This window comes from Stegastes partitus, unplaced genomic scaffold (genome assembly GCF_000690725.1).
Source record: "Stegastes partitus isolate 25-593 unplaced genomic scaffold, Stegastes_partitus-1.0.2 Scaffold1835, whole genome shotgun sequence".
NCBI classification, from domain to species: domain Eukaryota; kingdom Metazoa; phylum Chordata; class Actinopteri; family Pomacentridae; genus Stegastes; species Stegastes partitus.
The window spans coordinates 16,419-35,940 of NW_007579566.1; the positions used below are offsets into that span (position 1 = coordinate 16,419).

The 19,522-nt window shown below is 46.2% G+C and overlaps 1 protein-coding gene across 1 annotated transcript in view; it reads right to left on the reverse strand.

Annotated features, from left to right (window-relative positions):
• Positions 1 to 19,522, reverse strand: part of cpamd8 (C3 and PZP like alpha-2-macroglobulin domain containing 8) — a 40,773-nt gene that overhangs the window by 15,315 nt on the left and 5,936 nt on the right. The window contains exons 9-29 of the mRNA XM_008302547.1: positions 19,288 to 19,372; positions 18,979 to 19,087; positions 18,563 to 18,790; positions 18,270 to 18,440; positions 18,053 to 18,181; positions 17,753 to 17,951; positions 17,437 to 17,612; positions 16,227 to 16,376; positions 15,872 to 16,033; positions 15,598 to 15,740; positions 14,037 to 14,099; positions 12,896 to 13,127; positions 10,513 to 10,666; positions 9,133 to 9,269; positions 8,374 to 8,425; positions 7,946 to 8,244; positions 7,141 to 7,209; positions 6,898 to 7,054; positions 6,631 to 6,807; positions 4,371 to 4,452; positions 92 to 248 (exon numbers count right to left, since the gene is read on the reverse strand). Coding sequence (XP_008300769.1) covers positions 92 to 248; positions 4,371 to 4,452; positions 6,631 to 6,807; positions 6,898 to 7,054; positions 7,141 to 7,209; positions 7,946 to 8,244; positions 8,374 to 8,425; positions 9,133 to 9,269; positions 10,513 to 10,666; positions 12,896 to 13,127; positions 14,037 to 14,099; positions 15,598 to 15,740; positions 15,872 to 16,033; positions 16,227 to 16,376; positions 17,437 to 17,612; positions 17,753 to 17,951; positions 18,053 to 18,181; positions 18,270 to 18,440; positions 18,563 to 18,790; positions 18,979 to 19,087; positions 19,288 to 19,372 — 3,131 coding nt within the window. The remainder of the gene's footprint in view (positions 1 to 91; positions 249 to 4,370; positions 4,453 to 6,630; positions 6,808 to 6,897; positions 7,055 to 7,140; positions 7,210 to 7,945; positions 8,245 to 8,373; positions 8,426 to 9,132; positions 9,270 to 10,512; positions 10,667 to 12,895; positions 13,128 to 14,036; positions 14,100 to 15,597; positions 15,741 to 15,871; positions 16,034 to 16,226; positions 16,377 to 17,436; positions 17,613 to 17,752; positions 17,952 to 18,052; positions 18,182 to 18,269; positions 18,441 to 18,562; positions 18,791 to 18,978; positions 19,088 to 19,287; positions 19,373 to 19,522) is intronic.

A 19,522-nucleotide genomic window follows, 5' to 3' on the forward strand; every position in this document is an offset into this window, starting at 1 on the left:
TACGAAATAAATCTCCCTGCTTTGAAAGCGCAGATAATTGAACTGCTTTAACCTCCACCTCACCCCACATCCATCCAAAGCTGAGGCCTACCTGCAGGTCTTTGTTGAGGATGCGTCCCATAGCGGGGAAGGAGCCGTCATCTCGCTGATGTTTGATTAGCCAAGACTTGGCTGCACGAAGCTCCTCGGGGTCGATGAAGATGAAACCCCGAGACTGAGCGAAAGACTTGAGCACAAACGCTGTCAACCTAGAGGAAGGACAGATGGAGGCAGAGAACAAAGGGGAGATATCTTTTACAACGTGTGCTGGCAAAGCCCGAAAAAAATACTTATCACACTTCACAAGACTGTAATCATGATTTCAGGAGAGTGAGGAGTTTTTCAGCAAGTCACACTCGTTGGATCTGTCAGCAGAACGGATAGAGGGGCCGACACATAGACGGAGGGATGTTTTCGTCCAGTGGTATGTATAGATGGATCTGATGAAATGGAAAAAAAAAAAGGCAAGGAAGTGAGCAGGGGGAGCAGATGGGTGCGGCAGGGTTTGATCAGCGCTTCGGGATGCGGCAGCTGTGCTCTTGAGAATGTGAAATCGCACACATGGGCCAATCAAGTGTGTTTCTGGTTGCGAGCAGAAAGATTCCCCCCAAAAGAATTCCGCAACTTATACAAACACGGATCCCGAGGACGAAGGTTGTGAATCCGGCTGGCCTGGGAGTGCAACTGAGAGTTTATGAGCCGTGGTTTTTAGTGGGCCACGGCGGAGAGGAACCAGGGAAGCAAACGGAGCAAGGCCAAGGTCAGCCCTGGGGGACACGGCTGAGCTAATAAACATACACTCATCCATAAACAAAAGACCTCCCGGTAGTGATCGAAAGCCGCAGTGTTTGGCCAACAACTGCTCAGCGACAGCAAGACGTTCCATTACCGCACCCCTGGCCACAAGCGACTCACAGGATGAGGTAAGTTGTTTACCGTGAAGAAGGAAGAAACACAAGATGGAAATGAAGGAATAAACAAACAGGTCACACTCCAGTTTCTCAACACAGCTCGTAAGTGAGGTCACCATCCAGGAAAAGAGCACCAGAGGTGGGGGGGATGGATAGGAAAAAAATAAAGAACCACCTTCTCATAAACCGAAACATTAAATCTTCCCTGGCTGGAACCTGCATTATTCCTCCCCGGAGACAAAACTAGGGATGAAGCCACAAGCCTGTTGGAATTTTTATAATGTTAAGTAATATCGTGTCACTGGCTTTAAATGCTGCTCCTCTGGGAAAGGTACTGGAAAGTGTAAATATGATTTAGTTTGGGAAGGAAGGAAGCACTAGACAAGCTCACTTCCACCACTCAGCCCCCGACTCGGGTCACGATTCTCACACTCCGAGTTCTTTCTGCGGTTCCAGATCCGTCTCTGAGCTGCTCTTATCCAGCTCCACACTTCAAAGAGTAGATCTGAAGTTTTGTTTTTTTAAAGACAATACATGGGTGTGCTCCTTGATAAAGCTGAGGTTGATAAGCTTTAAGGGGAATGTTATGAGTTGGACCTGAAGAAAGAGTTTCCCACTCCTTTTAAAGAGTTTGAAATCTGGTCGAATGATGCAGCATATAGCCAACACACAGAGCCTACATGGCTTTATTTCTAAACCTAAACACCTCCACGACGGCAGCCAAGCAGCAGAAAAAAGAAGAAACACGAGCGTGCACGTTTGGCACAGGAGTGGGAACAGATATTAGGTTAATACAGCAGCAGATATCAGTTCTGTCGATCTCTGGTATTCAGCCTCTAACCCTGCGAACGCTGTCAGATCAGTCTTTGGGCAGACACAAATGCCATGCCAGCCTCAACATGTAGAGCCAAGGACTGTCTGAGAAAATGAAGACAGAACTGCCCCATTCTTACAGATAATTATATAAGGAAGGAGCACACTTTTGACAAGTCTGTTAAAAGCACTTTTTCAGTTTAGCCACAGTCTTGCTTTTCTCTCTCAGGAGATTTGAGGACTTCCTTTACTATAAAATTCCATTTTTATCTACATCAAAGTGGAGTTAAGTCCTCACTTTGCTGCACTCAGGTGTCACAGGGGTGATTAAAGTTAGAATGATGTTCTTCAGCTGTTGAGCGAGCATACACTGTCCTCATGGATATGTGGGTCACTTTGGTCTCAGGTGGAACAGTGTTCCTGCTTAGGTCACATTAAAACCAACTGTTTAGACTTCCTACATTACAAATACAGGCCTTGCAGTTGGAACTTGGTGTCCGGTCACTTTTTATTACTGAGATTTGAATCTTTTCTGCTTTCAGTGCTTTGTACTTTTGCACTCGTGCAGTCCTGTACCATCAGCCTCCCAGCAGCGTGCTTCACTGTCAGGACGGTGCATTCACTGTCAGGACGGTGCATTCACTGTCAGGACGGTGCATTCACTGTCAGGACGGTGCATTCACTGCAGCGGACCGAACAGGGTCACTGCCAAACATGCAGCACCGCTCTGAGCTCAACACATTTATCCTGGTTTCATCTGATTAGAGACAGTCATCCCAACACCCATCTGGCTTCTTTCAACGCATTTTAGCAAAGTTTCATTTGCAGTTTAGTGCCAAAGCAAAAGCAACGATTTCTTCTTTAGTTGCTGTCCATTGAGGTCAACATTATGCAATGTGCTTCAAACAGAACTGTCGCAGAACTTCTCCATTACTACTGATAACTAGTGTGCCAAGTCTGCAGTACGTCAGAGGCAGATTGTGAAACACTGTCCACGACAAGTCTGGTTAGCGCGACTATGACTCGCTCTATACATCTTGATTGCTGCTGTAACTGGCTCGTGACAGGTTTTAGGTTGTTTACCAGTTGTCCTGTAACCTTCTGGGCCTTTCCATCTGAACTGACCACGATGCAGACAACAAAGGTAGCGCATTTCAAAGTGATTTCACCTGTACTCAGTTATATAGCAGTGATCACAGGTTTCCACACCCGTGTGTCTGTGATCACAAGTGTTTTCACTTTTTTTTTGCATTTAGTTTCTACCTTTGGGCCGGTATTTTCAGTTGAGTTTTTCTAGAGCATTCACTGATGGTTGTTCACTAGAGAAAATCCTGTTTTTGTCAATTGAGAAACAAGGCAGTTACTGAGAGGGAATGCAGTTGAAATCCTTTGACTTGTAAGCGATTGTGCGTAGGCGTGGACTCACTTCAGCTGTATGCGGTACTCCATCACTCGCTGTCAGCGTCCTGCTGCTTCTGAATCTCTGTCGGTAAGTGAACTTTTAGCCTCCTCTGCGTACTGTTAACAGCCTTGGCATCAGAGATGACTCGCTCTGCACACCAAAACATCACTGCCAGCCCTTGTCATTATGTTCAATCTTTTCATTAGATCCTTTCAATTTCCACTCAGATACATTTTTACACGCTGGGGCACATTAACACTGCATTACAGCTGCTTTTAAGGAGGCAGTAAAACACTGCTCTACTCGTGAACTCTGGAACTAAAACAAAAGCTGGGCTTGTTTTGGATGCGAGCGTGTTGCTGATGGATTCATAAAGTGTCTGATGCAGGTTTACGGAAGGTTCACCATCTGTGTTGTGCCCACAAACCACACTTGTTGCCCTGGGCGCCAAGGAAAACTCCCAACCGCCGCTTGTTACATCCTCATATCCTCTCACAATCATCGGGGGGAAGAGTTCAAGCTTTCCGTAGCAGTCTAATGTTACCAATTACGCCCAGGTAGTGAGTCATTAGGAGGTACGCACCGTTTCTGTTTTCTACGCCACATCCAAAAAAAAAAAAACAAAAAGGTAAAGCCATTTGGCGAAATGGCTCCAGACAACTTATAAGACTGTCTCCAGAAGTGGCATTAACAGCTTGTCTGTGGGGCCAAAGCAGCATGGGTCCGCTCAGGGGCACGGATACCAACCCAGATTAACTGCAAATAAATCTCGACAACTTTGCCTACCTCAGGGATCCAATTATGCAGTTTGTTTACGATTCTGTGCCGTTTATGTAACCTGCTGTTTAACAGTGTTAGCTCTATTAAATATCATAATGCCCACCTCGGCTCATAAATCAACCAGCGGTAAGGGCCTCAGAATGCAAGCACCGGAGCTCCCCATTGAGAGAACTGACTTTAGTTTTGCAAATATTGAGTTGGGTCTGTGTGCCTGCCTGGCCTCAGGGAGGGTAAACATGTCATAAAAACTCACCGGTGAATTAACCATACCAATAGGAATGGACTCATTTAAGCCGTGTGCTGGTGTTTTGATAAAAGCGTGGCTGCTCTTGCCTACGTCCTACTTAAGCTGAAGAATGCGGCTACAGCTATCCATGGCTTGGATGAGTTGTGTAAACTTCAGCGACACACCTCCAGTGACTTACCACATACTGCCAGAGGAATCCCGCTCTCCGAAGGCACTGTAGGATCCATCCTGCCGTTTGTAGGTCAGTTGTCTCTGGTAGCCTAGATAAGAACACAGTGTGGGGGAGGTGGTGGGAGAGGAGTTCCAGCAAGTGTAGCTCATGACAAGTTACCAAAAATGCATGCACATGTTTTCAGGTTTGTCTCTAAGAATACCATACTGACTCTGTTTTTGTCCAAAACTGCAGATTTCTTAAAAAACAGACTCTCACCATTGCAGCTGGTAAATAAAGACTTTCCAGGGGTCCTTTATGCAATGGGGTAAATGCAAACTGACTGCAAGTTGTAAACTCAGGAAACAAGATATAATAAGAGTGAACAGAATGAAAAGTAGCTTGTATCAGTGCGTTAATTGGGTTTTTTAATCATGTGAACTCTGAGGATGAGGGAGAGGAACCCAGAACAAACAAGGTCAAACTGAACTCTTTCCTGTATTTTACAGGTAAAAACCTCAACGTGTGGTCATTCCCCTGCATCTGTTGTTCACCACCAGCTCTTTTGTGCACAGTGAGCTGCACCTACATATATGAACAGAAATATGAAGTTTGCGTGTCTCTGTTGCTCTTATATCCACAGTAAAGCGCTCTGCATTGTGATTCTGCAGCTATAACGGAGCACAAAGATGTTCCAGGCTGTGATAAAAGAGGGTGAATCCAGCAAAGGTCACTTATTTTCTAAAAAAGATAAATACAGCATATTAATATGGAAATAAAAGTACACTTGTTGTGTGTTTGTCAGCTTGGTAGCTAAATTCCCACTTTGCACTTCTGCCAGCTTAAGATCCTCCTCGATGTCAAGAATAGCTTTTAGACGTTGCTGCCTGCTGAAGGTTGGTGTGCAGATCTTTTCTCCGGGGTGGCCTGCCGTGGTACAGCACACAAGAAAAGTTTAGCGAGACTCACTGAAGGTGAGGTTTTCCTTAATAACAGGAGATCTTTGTAAGGGTGAGTGGAGAAAAAAGAGGAGGCAGAGAAAAGGCTGGTTTTGGTAACAACATCCATCCTCATGTTCCAGTCCACGATCCAGAGTATTTAGTGCCGGCAACGCCAGCACTCCTCTGTCAAAGAAATTCATAGGTCCAAAACCAGACTCCATCCATCCAAGGTAAACTTCACTGCAGTAGTTTCCAGAAAACTTAACAACAGTATACAGCTTGCCATATTTATAAAGCATGGTTTCCTCTCAGGATGAAGCCACTTTGGGCACCTCCAGGCCAGAGGGGAACTGACTCGTTGAGATTAAGCAGCAAACTCTGAGGTTGAAAAAATGAAGCTAATGTAGAAGAGTAGAAGCTGCAGTTCCTTGAATGGCCACTTGAGGCTGGCTGCAAAAGCCAGTCAGTTTCCATCGACTGCTGTGGTAAAAAGTCCAACTGTACTGGAGAACTATACGGGTTCAAACATGGTTTCGGTCTGTACAGCTAATCTTCCTGTTCATGACCACCATAGAGTGGGTGGATTTCACATAACACATCTGTTTAAATTGTACGAAGGCTTAAATTATTAGGGGCGGGGCAACTTTGACGGACAGGTGGGAAGTGTCACAGGACAGTCCATGGCCCGCCTCAGATCCTCAGGCTCCAAATGTTCCCTCATTTTTGAAATAGCCGAGAGTCAGCAGGGTCAGGAGCTGCCAAGCTGGCGATGGCGAGAGTCACCACACTGACCTTCAGAACTGCTCTTTAGAAAACCACTGGGTGTTTTCACAGAGGGTTCATCCGTCTTCATAACAGTCAGGGGTTGAGATTCAGGGCACAGGCTTTAAGAGCTTCCCTGACTTTCCTGTTTCCTCTCCTTGAAGAGCTGCTAGCTAGCTGAAAGTGCATCAGCAGGGAGGTGGGAACGCAACAATCTCTGGGTAAATATGTCATGTGTTGTTTCACGAGAGAAGAAGGTGGAATCCATGGATCCTCATCTTAGTGTCAAATATCAGAACGCTGATTCAGGTTTGTCCAAAAAAGCAATCAAAGACAGCCGTCCGTCTAAGAATGATCGTATTGGTGCTTTTACTGGCATCTTAAACATTTTGCTGACAGTCTGAACTCATCAGTACTTGAAAAACTTTGAAAAAGGCAAAGGATCAGAGGCCAAGAGTGCAAAAAAGGTTATTTTTGAGACTTAGTGAGGTCATCTTTAGCCCTTCATGAAAAGGTAAAATTTAATGTTTGGCCTAAAGATGCAACCTGTAAAACCAGCATCAGTTTGGGTTCCAGCTTCTTACCTTGAAGCAGGTAGTCAGTGGCTTCATTCTCCACCTCAGGGCTGAGCTGCCTGGTCTTCTGCAGGTACTTCAGAACGAAGACGTTGGGCGCAAAGTGGATCATGTTCTGCTCGCCACATCCGAAGGGAAGCCTCAACAGCTTGTCCAGGTTATTCAAAGTCGGCCCCATGACATCCCCTGATACAGGTGCACAAAAAAAAAACATTTCCTTACTCACAGTGCAAGCGTGTTTGTGGATGAAGATCAGAAGATGGTGGAACAGCTTACCAATCATAAATGCAGTGGCCCGTTCTGATCCAGGCACCATGTTTTGTGGGACCCCCAGTGTAAAGGCCTCGTTGTGGTTGTCATCGGAGTCCTCCTTCCTCCAGATCTTGAACTCCCCAACCGAGCCCCAGCCTGTGGAGAAGCCGATGTGTCGCACCTGGATGGGCAGAAAACAAACTGTTAAAACTGTCTGGAAGGATAAATTCCTGCAAGTTGCACAAAGATGAGATGAAAGAGTCAAACCTGGCCTGGGAACTGGCCTGCCCACTGGAGGATCAGTGATTCATTGGACGGATGTAAACCATGGCCCACCTGGAGGGAATGACGCAGACGGGCTGAAGCCAAGCACTTCTGGAAAAATACTGTTTCGTAATTTCATTTATATGGTTTGTGCTTGTGTTATTTTATTGTTTGGTCATTCTGCAACTCCTTTCCCCTTGTAATGGATAAAAGTCAGGAAGAAAACATTATTAACCAGTGATCGTAGTTGAGAAAACAACCGGTACAGTTCATTCACAGCTGCTGCCAAGTGTCGGTGATGCCAGTGTGATTCATGCACCTCCCACACACAATCACAAAAACAAACATTCAAACAGACCCATGGAGAGCACACTTCCTCTCTGGTACAAGAGTTTAATTTCGTAATCACATTAAACCAAAGACCGTGCGAGGCCGAGCACCCACAGCTCATCCACCCCAAAGCGCCATCGTTCCCCAAGAAAATCAATGGATGGCTCGGAGCTGTGATGTGCGGGCTTTTAATTACTGCCTTTGGTGAATGATGCGAGGCTAATGCTGGGGCTGGGGCCGGGGAGCGGCGTGCCAGCCCCTGCCTGCCATGCGAGCACCAGGCCGTGGATCACAGAGTGTCCTCGCTGACATCAGCCCGTTAAGCGTGACCTTAGAGGACGGCACACCAGTAAAAGAGGCGCCAGTTCTCCTAACACACAGACCCCATGGCCTGCTGCTCAGAGCTCCCCTTTGTGTCAGAGCATCCACACAAACCCTGAATGCAGATGTACTACACAGGCAGAGCAGTTCTTCTGACCTGCACCACGCCTCCCTTCCAGCTGATCCAGAAGCTGCGGAACTCGTCCCAGGACAGGATGCCCGGCGTAGGGACGCTGACGAGGGGATCGCCCATCTTGCCGACAGAAACCCAGGAGCGAGTGTTCTGCCTCCCCCCGAGTACGATCTCGAGCATCTCTGCGCTGTCGTGGGGGCTGGCGGAGAGGGCAAAGTGGGCGTCGTTGTGGGTTTTAACGGCCACCTGGAACTGGTTCATCCTGGCCGGCTTCTTCACGTACTGGTACTCGTACTTGTTTGGGGTGGAAATGTGGATCCTCTCTGAGAACGAAATGCAAATGTAAGGCTTGAACATTGTCATAGGAAGTGTGATTAAGGCCAGAATACAGCCACGGAGCTACGATAAATTATAGTGCTACACGATACGATCAGAACCAGATGTGCACCGACCATTGGGACAGAAGAAGACGCTGTAGGTGTATTCTCTGGGCAGACCTTCTGGCTGCAAGCAGGATGAAAAAAAGTCAGAGGAAAATAGCACAACAAAACTCACATGTGATGTTGAACGCACACAAATACATCAGCTCTGAAAGTATTCATCCCCCTTCAAGTCTTCCCCTTTTATCACTTTTCAACATCAAACACTGGTCCGTTTAATTTAATGAATTTAATGTCTCTTCTTCAGAGGAGTCATCGGCGTCTTGGTGGCCTTTCTCACTTCTGTTTGTTACTGATGGATTTAACGGGACTCCAGTGGAGATTCACTGATTTGGAAATGTTCCTGTGTCGTGCCCAGACTTATGCTTTCCAGAAAACTCTTCACAGAGTTGCTTTGAGCGTTCTTTTGTCTTCGTGGTGTAGTTATATCCAGAAGTACTGACTCACCAGAGACTGGACAGACGTCTTTATACGACAATCACTGCACTCAGATGATCTCCATCTCACTACCTATGTGACTAGTAGCACCAGTTGGCTGCACCTGTGTTGGATCAGGTGAGTCACTTTGAAGGGGGTGAATACGTTTTTAACTGACTGACATTACTTTGTCGAAATGTTTTCTTTTTTTAAAAAACTCTTGTTAAAATAGCCTAATTATAATCCCCATGATTTAAAGTTGAAAGCAATAAAAAAGGGAGAGCTTCCAGGGAGGGGTGAGGACTTTTTACAGGCTGCATATAAAGTGACAGTAACGAACGTCAGCTCGTCTACCTCCACCAGGACGGTTCTGCGGACGTAATCCATGCCAGTTGGGATCCGTCGTTCGTCTGTCACATCGTTTCCTGTGATTTTGCTCGTAGGGAATCCGTCTGAGCAGCAGCTCGGCTCGCTGTAGGCAATGGCACGAGCTGTGGAGGCAGCACAGGACAGAATCATACGTGGCCGTCCAGAACGTCAGCATTACCCGAAGCCATCGATACGTCACTACAGAACCCTAAAGGAAGGTTTCAGGTTCTAACCACTCAGCAGGAATCTATCTAGCATGTGTTTATACCTGTGATGCTAATGGTGGAGCTGCTAACATTGAGCTAAAGGGGGGTAAGACTGCCATGGTTTCCTCCTGGGCTGCTGGTTTGTTCGGTTTGTTGTTGAGACACTTAAGACTACGAAGTGCGTCTTAGACACCCAGACAGCAAGGCTCGCCCTGCTGAAGCACTAAGTCACTATCACTGGAGGATTTGACATATATGATCATGAAGATGGCAACTGGTCAAGAGATTGGAGGAAAACATCAACATCCTGTGTGAAGTCAAAAATCAGCCCCTCCTGGATTGAGGCCACGTCCCTCATGCTATCTGCGGACATCAACATACGTTACACAGGACAAACATGTCTGTAAAAGGACTCCCAGTTCTCTTGCTGGGGAGCACATTGGAAATGTGGCCCTGTGCCAATGGCGTCTCTTTGTGTGTGTGTAGTGAGAAGGAAACACAAGGGGCCAGGGGACGAGGAGTGGGGCCATGGGGGGCCCATTGACCGCCAGTGACCTGCAAACTCATCAACATGCCACTGAGTGTCACAGCGCAGCTCTGGTTACTCCCCCACTGCTGGCCTGCTTTGTTTCCACATGCGCTCTGGAGGGGACTATCTGTAACCTGGGAGGGTGACCAGATCACACACAGCTTGGCTCCTTGGCTCTGCCGAGTCAAAGGCTCGCCTTTCTGTGAGGCATCACACTGACGGGACCGGCGTCCTGCTGAAGGGCCGCCATTGTCTGTGAGCGCCGCACCACTCCAGGATTTAAACAACAGCACTTCCACGATTAAGCAGAATCTAATCGGTGTTATTTACACAAGCATCCAAACCGGGAGTCGTTCTTTCACAACAAACGCTGATCTGCTTCCTTCTTCCTCAACACGTGACGAGAACTTAAAATAGTTCATCCTGCATTTACACAGTTATCTCCTTCTTGATGCTGCATAGACTGATCCATGTGTTCTACGGTACGGCAAAGTCAGTGTCTCAGAACCTCCTTAAAATATTCATGATTTCCTGCTTAAAAAGATAATTAGGCGTGAATTTGTCACTGTAGTTTTTCAAATTAAAAAAGAAGGTCATAGTGAGACGGAGCTGATTGTCTTCTGCGGGTACCTGTGATGTTGACAGATCCCAGCTCAGTGAAGGACAACACGATGGACGTAGGAGTGGCCTCTCCAGGAGCTACACACTTCTTCCTGGTCAGGTGGTGCTTCCCAGGATGACCCACGAACTTGATGCCTTTTGGAACCGACACTTTCACGTGGACCTGTGAACGGAGGGATGAAAAGGAGAGGAGAGGAAGAGACAAATCAGAGGCCATTGATCTCCTCTGACAGGCCGCGATGACATCAGGTCTGCTCGGCACGCCCCGCCCTCATATAGCGTGTTTCCTCAAAGCTCCGAAAGCGAGGGAGAATTTTTTAAATCACATTGTGAATTTTCCATGCTGACTGACTCATGCTCCTCGAGCTCCCCGAAGGATTAAGTTCCACTCATCGTCCAATTTTCACAGGGCTCGGTAATGCAGAGGGATCATTTAACTGTTCTTTATCCGCATGCCACAAGTCATAAATAACGGAGCAGAAAATATAGGAATCACATGTTGCCGGGGTGGACATCAAAGGAAGGGCTATTCTGGTTTGCATATTCACCTAACATGACATCAGGGCAGCACACGCACAGGCCGTTTAACAGGCTCATCTGCAAACATCATGATGTCATCTGTGCGGAGAGCAGGATGGACCCATTTAAGGCCAGGACGGAGCTTGGAGGGCTCTTCAAAGTCAGCGCGGAAACATACTTCTGGGCTAATCTCATACCTTCACTTCACAAACCCATCCTTCCTTTGGAATTTCCAACCTCCGTACCCCCGAGCCTCCCTACTCACAGCTCCTCCACAGGAACCCCGGACTTGTTTATCACGTTGCTTTGACATTAAACCAGTTCTGCTAAATGCCAGAAATAAAAAAAGAAATTAAAAACCCCATGTACAGAGCATTATACACTTGTGTGTGTTTACAGCAGCTAGAGGACGCGCTGTGTCCTCTCTCTGATGTTTAGTCTTCACTTCAAGCTCTTCCACTGTGTTATGTTTAGGATGATTATAGGTTTTATTGACCTAATGTTGTAATTCTGCTTCTCCATATTGTAATTCCACTGGAGCTGCTGCTGACTCTTGTGTAAGTTCGGTGCCTGCTGCACGTCTACACACACTCAGAGACCTTCTCGTGAACTTTTACTGACTACAGCCTGTTTTTTTACACTCACATCGTGTCACTGTGGAGCTCTACCTGCTCAGACGTCACCTTGTCCTGGTTCTTTGTTTGTTTGCCAGTTTTCATCTTTTACCTTCTGTTAAAGTTTTGATCCATCTTTCAGCGTATTACATCTCACGTCACTGTTCGTTTACGGCCTGTTTAAAACAGAATTTGTTGCACCAAAGTGCTTTCACATAAAAACGGTTCAGGTTTGTGTTCTAAATTAACCAAATAAATGTGAACTTTAGGGTTAAGATCCTCTAGTGTTACTCATGGTTTGATTTTACCTCAATAATTTACATATTAGCTGTTAAAACCTGACAACTAATATATAAAATACTGCTTTACATGACGACGGTTCATATGAGGCTGAGACCCGACTGTGGTATTAAACATGGAGAATAACCTCAGTAATGCAGTAATGTGATGAAGAAGCTATGGTGTTACAGAACCTCACTAACAGAAACACTAAGACCTGACAGCAGGAGTATTTCTATGGATTATAAAGAGAGTAAAACAGAATCCAGACATGTGTCCTTCCAGTGAACCAGTTCCACCACAAAACCAACAACCTGCTGGAATTATTCACACGGGAGCAAAGAAAGTGAGCTGCACAGTCACCTTCATCTGTTTGAGTTTCCTCTGTGAGCTTCAACACTTCTGCTGAAATCAGTGAGTTTTGATTTAAACTTTATTTTCAGTTTTTTTAAATAAATTTTTTGTTTGTTTGTTTTAAAGCCAACAATGTGAATTAATACTTTATTTTAGTGCCTTTAGTAGCTATTATCTGTAATTTAACAAAATAAACATTATCCATCTGTAAAATAATATTTAAAGGATTATTGACCAGTTTTCTGTCCTAATATAAATCATTTTTTCTTTCAAATAACAGTAAATATATGCAAAATACCAGCACGTTCTTCTGATTTAAAGACATTATTAACATTATAATTATCATTTATAAAAGCACAGAGTTTTGATGAGGACATTGAATATTTAAAGTTCTGGTATTTCATGGTGAACATGTAAACTCATAGTTTTAGAAGATATTATCAGTAATTTAACAAAACAGGGAAAAACCTGTAAAATTACAATAAATTTCTAAAAATAGAAACAGTAGAAATCATTAAAAAGAGGCTCATGTTTTACAGTTAACAGAGTAAAGTTTGTTCGTGGAGCTGTACTGTACTTTTATTGTGGAAAGGTTTGCTTTCTGTGCGTTTCCTTCCTGATCCTACCTCAGAGCAGGTGGGCAGGTAGTTGTAGACGGTGAGCGGCACTTTGGTCTGCTCGCCTCTGATGAGGCTGTAGGGCAGCGTGAAGTCCACAAAGAAGTGCTTGAAGGTGCGAAGCTCGGCTCTCTTTGCCAAACCGAGTCCCGTCTCGTCGGACAGGCCGACAGCTTCGGCCACCCACGTGGTGATGGAGTCCGGCACATCGAGCTGCAGCTCCGCTTCCCCGGTTTCAGAGCTGCAAGCAGCAGATACGACTTTAGTGGCAGAACGTGCTGAAATAAAACAATCTGAGCATCATTTTAGTAAGTGTGAGCAACAAACAGGCAACGAGGACGCCTGATGAAACGCAGGAGATTACTGTGATGTGTAACACCTGTGTCAACAACAACACCTGCACCAACGCAGCTACAGCGAACGGACAGGTGTGCAGGACAGTCAGGTGTTGACCCGATCCGTTTCCTCCGAACCAAATGGGCTGAGATCATATTTGGCAGCACATACTTAATGTTGGCCTTGGCAAATGGTCACAGGACGCAATAAACTTCAAAAAACTGCCCTCCCTTTGATCAAAGTTGCCCAAAAATCCATTTTTATAGACTTTTTAAAGAAAATCCGAGCTTTGGACTTCACAGGAAATTATGTAGAGAGCCGAAGTCCCATCCAAAAGAACATGGAGCATATGGAAATCTATGGGCAGCTCATTTATGTTGGCTGGAAATGAATGGAAGGAGAAAGTAAGAGTCCAATCCAGGATTAAATGAGGCACCTTCACACCCAGAGGGGGAAATGCTGGATGCTGCTACACGATGGAACATCAACGTTTGCATATACGAAGTTCCCACGCACCTTAAATCTCACCAATTTCACTTCCCGCTCACCTACATCCTGCTTTCTACACCTTTTCTCCTCCTGTGGCGTCTCAGTTTCACCTCTTCTCCACCCTGTAAATGCTTTCCTCCTTTTGTCTCCTTCCATTCTTCAGAATTTTTCTACATTCGCTCCCCTTCTCTCCATTTCCCAGCTCTCCAAAGTGCTTTAAATTGCATGAAAGCATAGAAAATCTGGCGCATCCGATACATCCGACCACAGGCGTGCAAGCGTGCACACTCGCACAAGAGAAATATTTGTATAAAGATTTAAATACCTGACGTTGAGGCAGTGCCACACCCAAGTCTCTGGGAAAAATGTGCGTCTCCGCTTCTCTGCTCTGCAACCAAAACACAAGCTGACATCAGTAAAAAGCTTCAGCTGCTCTAATAAAACAACAGCATAATTGGAAAACATATTACTCAAAATTCCTCGCTGATGTTCTCCAAAGTCACATCATGTGTTTAATCTCCATCCCCATAATGAGAACTATATGCAGCACGGAGCGAAGGAAAGTCGTTTCTCTTGTCATGTTTTTCTCTGCTTGTCTGTTACTCGTTCCAGATGACAAATACTTACAAGTGTACTACTAAGACATAATTCTGTGGATCTTGAAGCACTTATTGCTCTCTTCTGCTCTGGCTTTCCATTGTTTTTGGTGAAGCACATGCCCGTGTTGCTGTGTGTGGTCCACTGAAGGATCACAGTAAATTTTTCTCAATGATGATAACTTGTTTGCTCCCATCTGACATGAAGGAGAGTTCAGTCCGTAATGCTTTCACGCACACAGTTTATTATGAACACAGAAAGGTCATTAGTTTAAACTGTTAAACGGCTGAGATGTGAACATCAGCAGCTGACATTAAATCACAAATAGCTGTTTATACGCGTGTTTCTTCTGTAAACGTTCGTATCGGTTAACCCTCTGAACCCAGAGCAGTTTCTGGGCGTTTTCTGGTCCTGTCACACTTTTCCTCACTCTGGACTCATTTTTCAACCACAATAAAAAATAAATAAATAAAACCCGTCCTGTAGCTCTATGAGAACAGCACAACCATGACTACAAGGAGAGAAAACCTAAAGACGTGTGCAGGGTCATGTTATAATGCCATAAATTATACCAAAGAAAACACAAACGTTGAATTTCTTTGATTACTTAACGGGCAAAAACTGAAAAAGAAAAACGGAACCAACCAGTTCAACATTTTTCCAAATGCCCACAAGTGTCCACAACACTTTAGAATAAATGTGAACTCTCCCCACTATAAACACTTTACAACCTAAAATGTGCATTTCTTTTAGGAGCGGTCGGCTCTCAGGAGACACAGCCTGCAGCTCAACCCGGCTCAGACATAAAGCTGCTGAGTTTTTCTCACACGACTGTTAATCGAGTCACTCACGGTTTGTCAGTTGCGTCGAGGGACTGAATTTTCTGTTTTTTTACAGATTGTGGTTGAAGAACACTTTGTTTTTGGCAAATATTTAAATGAGACCTGTTGGATAACGTGACGGTGAGGAAGCATAACGGCTGGAAGCTCAGACTTGGTGACTTATTCCAACCAAGCAGCACGACACAGACGAGCAGTTCAAGGACTGTCAGAAAGATAGGGATTCCCTGTGTTTTTACACTTGCTCTGATAAATCGTGTCACTTTGGCGGTTTTTAACATTTTAAACACAACACCACTTACGTACCCTCTGGCAGGTTTTGAGGTTCAGAGGATTAAAAAAGCTTTTCTAGTCGCCACAATGAGATGGAACAAGAAGACACGCTAACGTTTAGCCATGTCAGGGTTCACGGTGGTCAGCTGATGACCATCTCTACGGCAGATCTTCTACCTGGTGGTGGGTCTGGAGTGCATGGCGGCCACTAAGGTGGACGTGTGCGGCTGAAAAGCAGGAACGGCCTCGTCGGTGTACATGCCTCCGCTCTGCCGGTGGTTCAGACTCACCATGTCTGTCATCACAACCAGCCCTGTTTCCTGAATTAAACACACAGAGAAACAACACACACACACACACACACACACACACACACTCAGTAGGGTTATTATTTCCCGTTGCTGTCGCATCACTGTGGGCTTTTTTAAAAACACTACGTGTGTGTTCTCACTGTGAAAGCGAAGCGTGCGTCCTTGGTGATATCCCAGTGCCACGGGAACACCGAGGACCGCCGCCGCCTCTTTGATGAAAGGCCCGGCCACCAGAAGTGTCCGTCGTCTTTAGGGATGCCGAAGGCGTCTGAAACGTCGAAATCTGCCATTTCTTTAAACACCTGCAAGATAACAAACACACAAAGACAGTGAAGCACACAGATACAGCTCAGAGCCGCAGACAGATCAAACTCATAAAGCTCAGGTAACAGAGACCAGCACTCCCGTCTGCTTATACCTACATCACAGAATATATCTTCATTTGTTGAAGATTACTGAAGTGAAATATGAGTATAAACCTTAAATACGACCGACCTTGTCAGGACTCAGCTGGAAGTCAGGCTTCAACAGGTAAAGGCTTTTATCCACGGTGGCCACGCAAACACAGGAGCCCTTCTCCCCTCGGACACGAAGGCTCACCTGGTCTCCTGGCATCGATTCATTAGCCGACAACGAAACGGAAACCTGCAGTCCAACCATCAGGAGACACTCAGCTGATATGCACAGAAACAAGCACATTTCTAAAGTCAAACGTGCCTTCATCACGTCCTCCAACCACAAAACTGCACCTGCATGACATCAGTTTTGGCTTATTGAAGTTTCTGAGTAAACTTTTTGAAATGTTTGTATTCATCCGTTAATAGATGGTCACAATATGTCAGCAATCAGTGATGAACGCCACCAAAATGATCAGAGAGGTCATCAAACTGCCTGAACAACTGGACAAACATCAAATGGAGAAATTCCCATTTAAAAACCTGGAGCTTTAAATCTGCAGTTCACCTGATGAGCTACATGAACAGACAACCACCTGTCAGATAGTCACTTCATTTCCTGGATCATGACAGGACCAGCTGGTGGTGCTGCTTGATAACCCCCCCAAAAAAAGAGTCGGCCTTAAACTTTCACACATCAAAAACTGTTTCTCCGCCAGCGCGCAGCCACAAATTAGCTCCATTAATCGGTTCCGCTCGTCCTCCGTTCACCGTTCTGCAACCTGTCATCTTGCCCTGTGGTGACCCCACTGATCTGCCTGCAGCCACGGCCTCGTCCTGCCCTCCGACACACACACACACACACGCACCACACACACACCACACACACCACACACAAACACACACACACCACACACAAACACACACACACCACACACAAACACACACACACACACACGCACCACACACACACACACACACACACACACACACACACAGTGTTGTAAGGGCATACCAGAGAGCTGTAAATACTTGAGGGAGTTAACTCCCCCTAATGCAGGCAGGAACTGGGAGCTCTCTGAGGCCAACGCAGCTGTTTGTTTACAGACATGATGCTGGTCTGTAACGCTGCTGCCTCCAACACGTATACAGACAGAGCAGCCTCCTCTCCACGTCTTCATAAATAGTTATTTTTACATTAAAAAAAAACCTTGAAACTACTGCAGCTCCGACAACATCAGCGTTTTCATAAGAACCTGAGGCTGTGCCGCTCTCTGGATGGACTAAATGACAGCAACGTGTTTCCAAACCTGGTTCTCGAACTCGGGCTGGACGGGGATTTGCAGGCTGTCGGTGACGCCCTCGCCGTTTTCCCTCACGTAGTAGACGAGCAGGCGGCTGAGCGGCGCCATGCTGTGGCTAACGGGGAAGCGAAGGTACGACACGCAGCTGTCCATCTCAGCCTGCGAGGACGCACCTGCCACACCTGGCAGAGAGAGAAGGACGGAGGGATGCAGTCCTGGCTGGTAGCACCACAACAACTGTACTCTGTGCATCCTTTAATTCTTATAATCGATCTAAAAGTGGTTCAGTTTGAGATGTGATAACAGGAAATGTGAGCAGTACCAGAAGCAGAGGGAGGCAGGGGGGTGCTGTGAATGTTCTTGTCGAAGGTGACCGTCGCCCTCTTCCCTCGGTGTGCGGCCGTCAGGTTGGCCGGCTGCTGGCCGGACAGGACGATGTTCCCCCTGGAGGCCACTTCATAGTGCAGGGTGAAGTTACAGGGACACGTGGACTTCAGCGCAACTTCTGCCTCTTGGCCAACCTGCACACGGACCGACGGTGTTACTGCGGTACTGTGTGTATAAAACAGCTTCAGTTATGCAAAAGGACCAAACTGGAGCAGAAAGGAAAGGCAAAGCGGACCTGGAGTGTGGCGCCGGGGCTCTGGATCTGGATGTGACACCTGCTTGGAGAATACCAGCTACTAATGGACAGGTAGCTGGGCAGGTACTGGTCTCCCACTGTCTTGCCATCAATGGAAGTTACTTTGGTCTGTGGCGAGCAAAACAAAACACTCTGAGTGACTTTACCCTGTTTGTGCTACGTAGCTCCAGAACCAGCCGCTGCTCCGACCACTGACCTCGAGCCAGACGTACTGAGCAGCAGTAGGGATGGAGGGGATCTCAAAGGTGGCCTGGCCGTCCCTGGAGATCAGCTCGCTGGTGTAGACGTTGTCTTTGGGGGTCAGCTCTGCCTTAACCCGAACCCGGACCCCGTCGGCCGGGCTTCCATCGGGATAGGTGACCTCTATCTACTTGGCAACAAGGAATAAGTGTGAACATGTAAAACCAAAAACACAACCAGACAGTAAAGGGCCAAATGAAAGCCGATTATATTTAACTAGGTCTGAGTGTGAAAACCCAACAGACTAACCTTCCCTTTGTAAGGCAGACCGGGTTTAAACTGCTTGCGAGTGTCCTTGGAGTATTTGATGTCGATGAGCTGTTTGTGAACCGGCGTGGAGTCGTCGAATGTGGTTTGCCTGCTTCCGTCTATGCTGGTCACCGACGCCCAGACGCTCACCGTCCCCCGGAAGTGATCGGCCACGTCTAAGGGCATCATGTCTTTGACACAGATGCTGAAGTTTGCAGAACCTTTGATCTGAGAACAGAAGAGACAGAACCAGGTAGAGCTGAATGTGGGCTTTGGAGTTTAATCTCTGATTAATTCATGATAGTCAATCAATATTCTCGCTTCTGCACGATCTTGGAAGTCTGTAAAAAATCCATATGCAGCAGTAAATTATCCGATATTTGGATACCTGTTGATTGTAGGCTAAACAAACTAACCTCCATGGTTCTGATTACAGGATGGCCCATCTCATGGCGGTAGTATCCGACTCCATTCACGGTCATATTCACCGTGAGCTTCCCCGTCACTGGCTTCCCAAACGTATACCTGCACAACATATCAGAGCTTAACAAGGAAGTTCTTTCATTCCTGATGACATGAAGGTCTGCTGTACCTCTACAGTGATACAGCAGCTGAAGTCAGTGCAGAAATCCATAAAAACAGACGAGTTTCTCTGGCGGCACTGGGTGCCATGTTCCTGTGACGGACCAGTTTTTCTGTTTAAATCTGAATTTGAGGCCCCTCACCTTGCCCTGACGGTGGCCTGCTCACATGAGTTGAGATCTCGGACGTAGCGAGGTGGATCGATCACCAGCTCAAACTTGGGCATCACTGTGGGAGAGGCAACAGAATGTTGTTGTTGTTTTTCACTGGTTTGTTATACATAAAATAATATTAGTGAAACCTAAACCTACTTAATTACCCTAAAACTCAATAGTGAACATGCTCTGCTTGGCTGAAAAACATGTTTTGGAATTATCT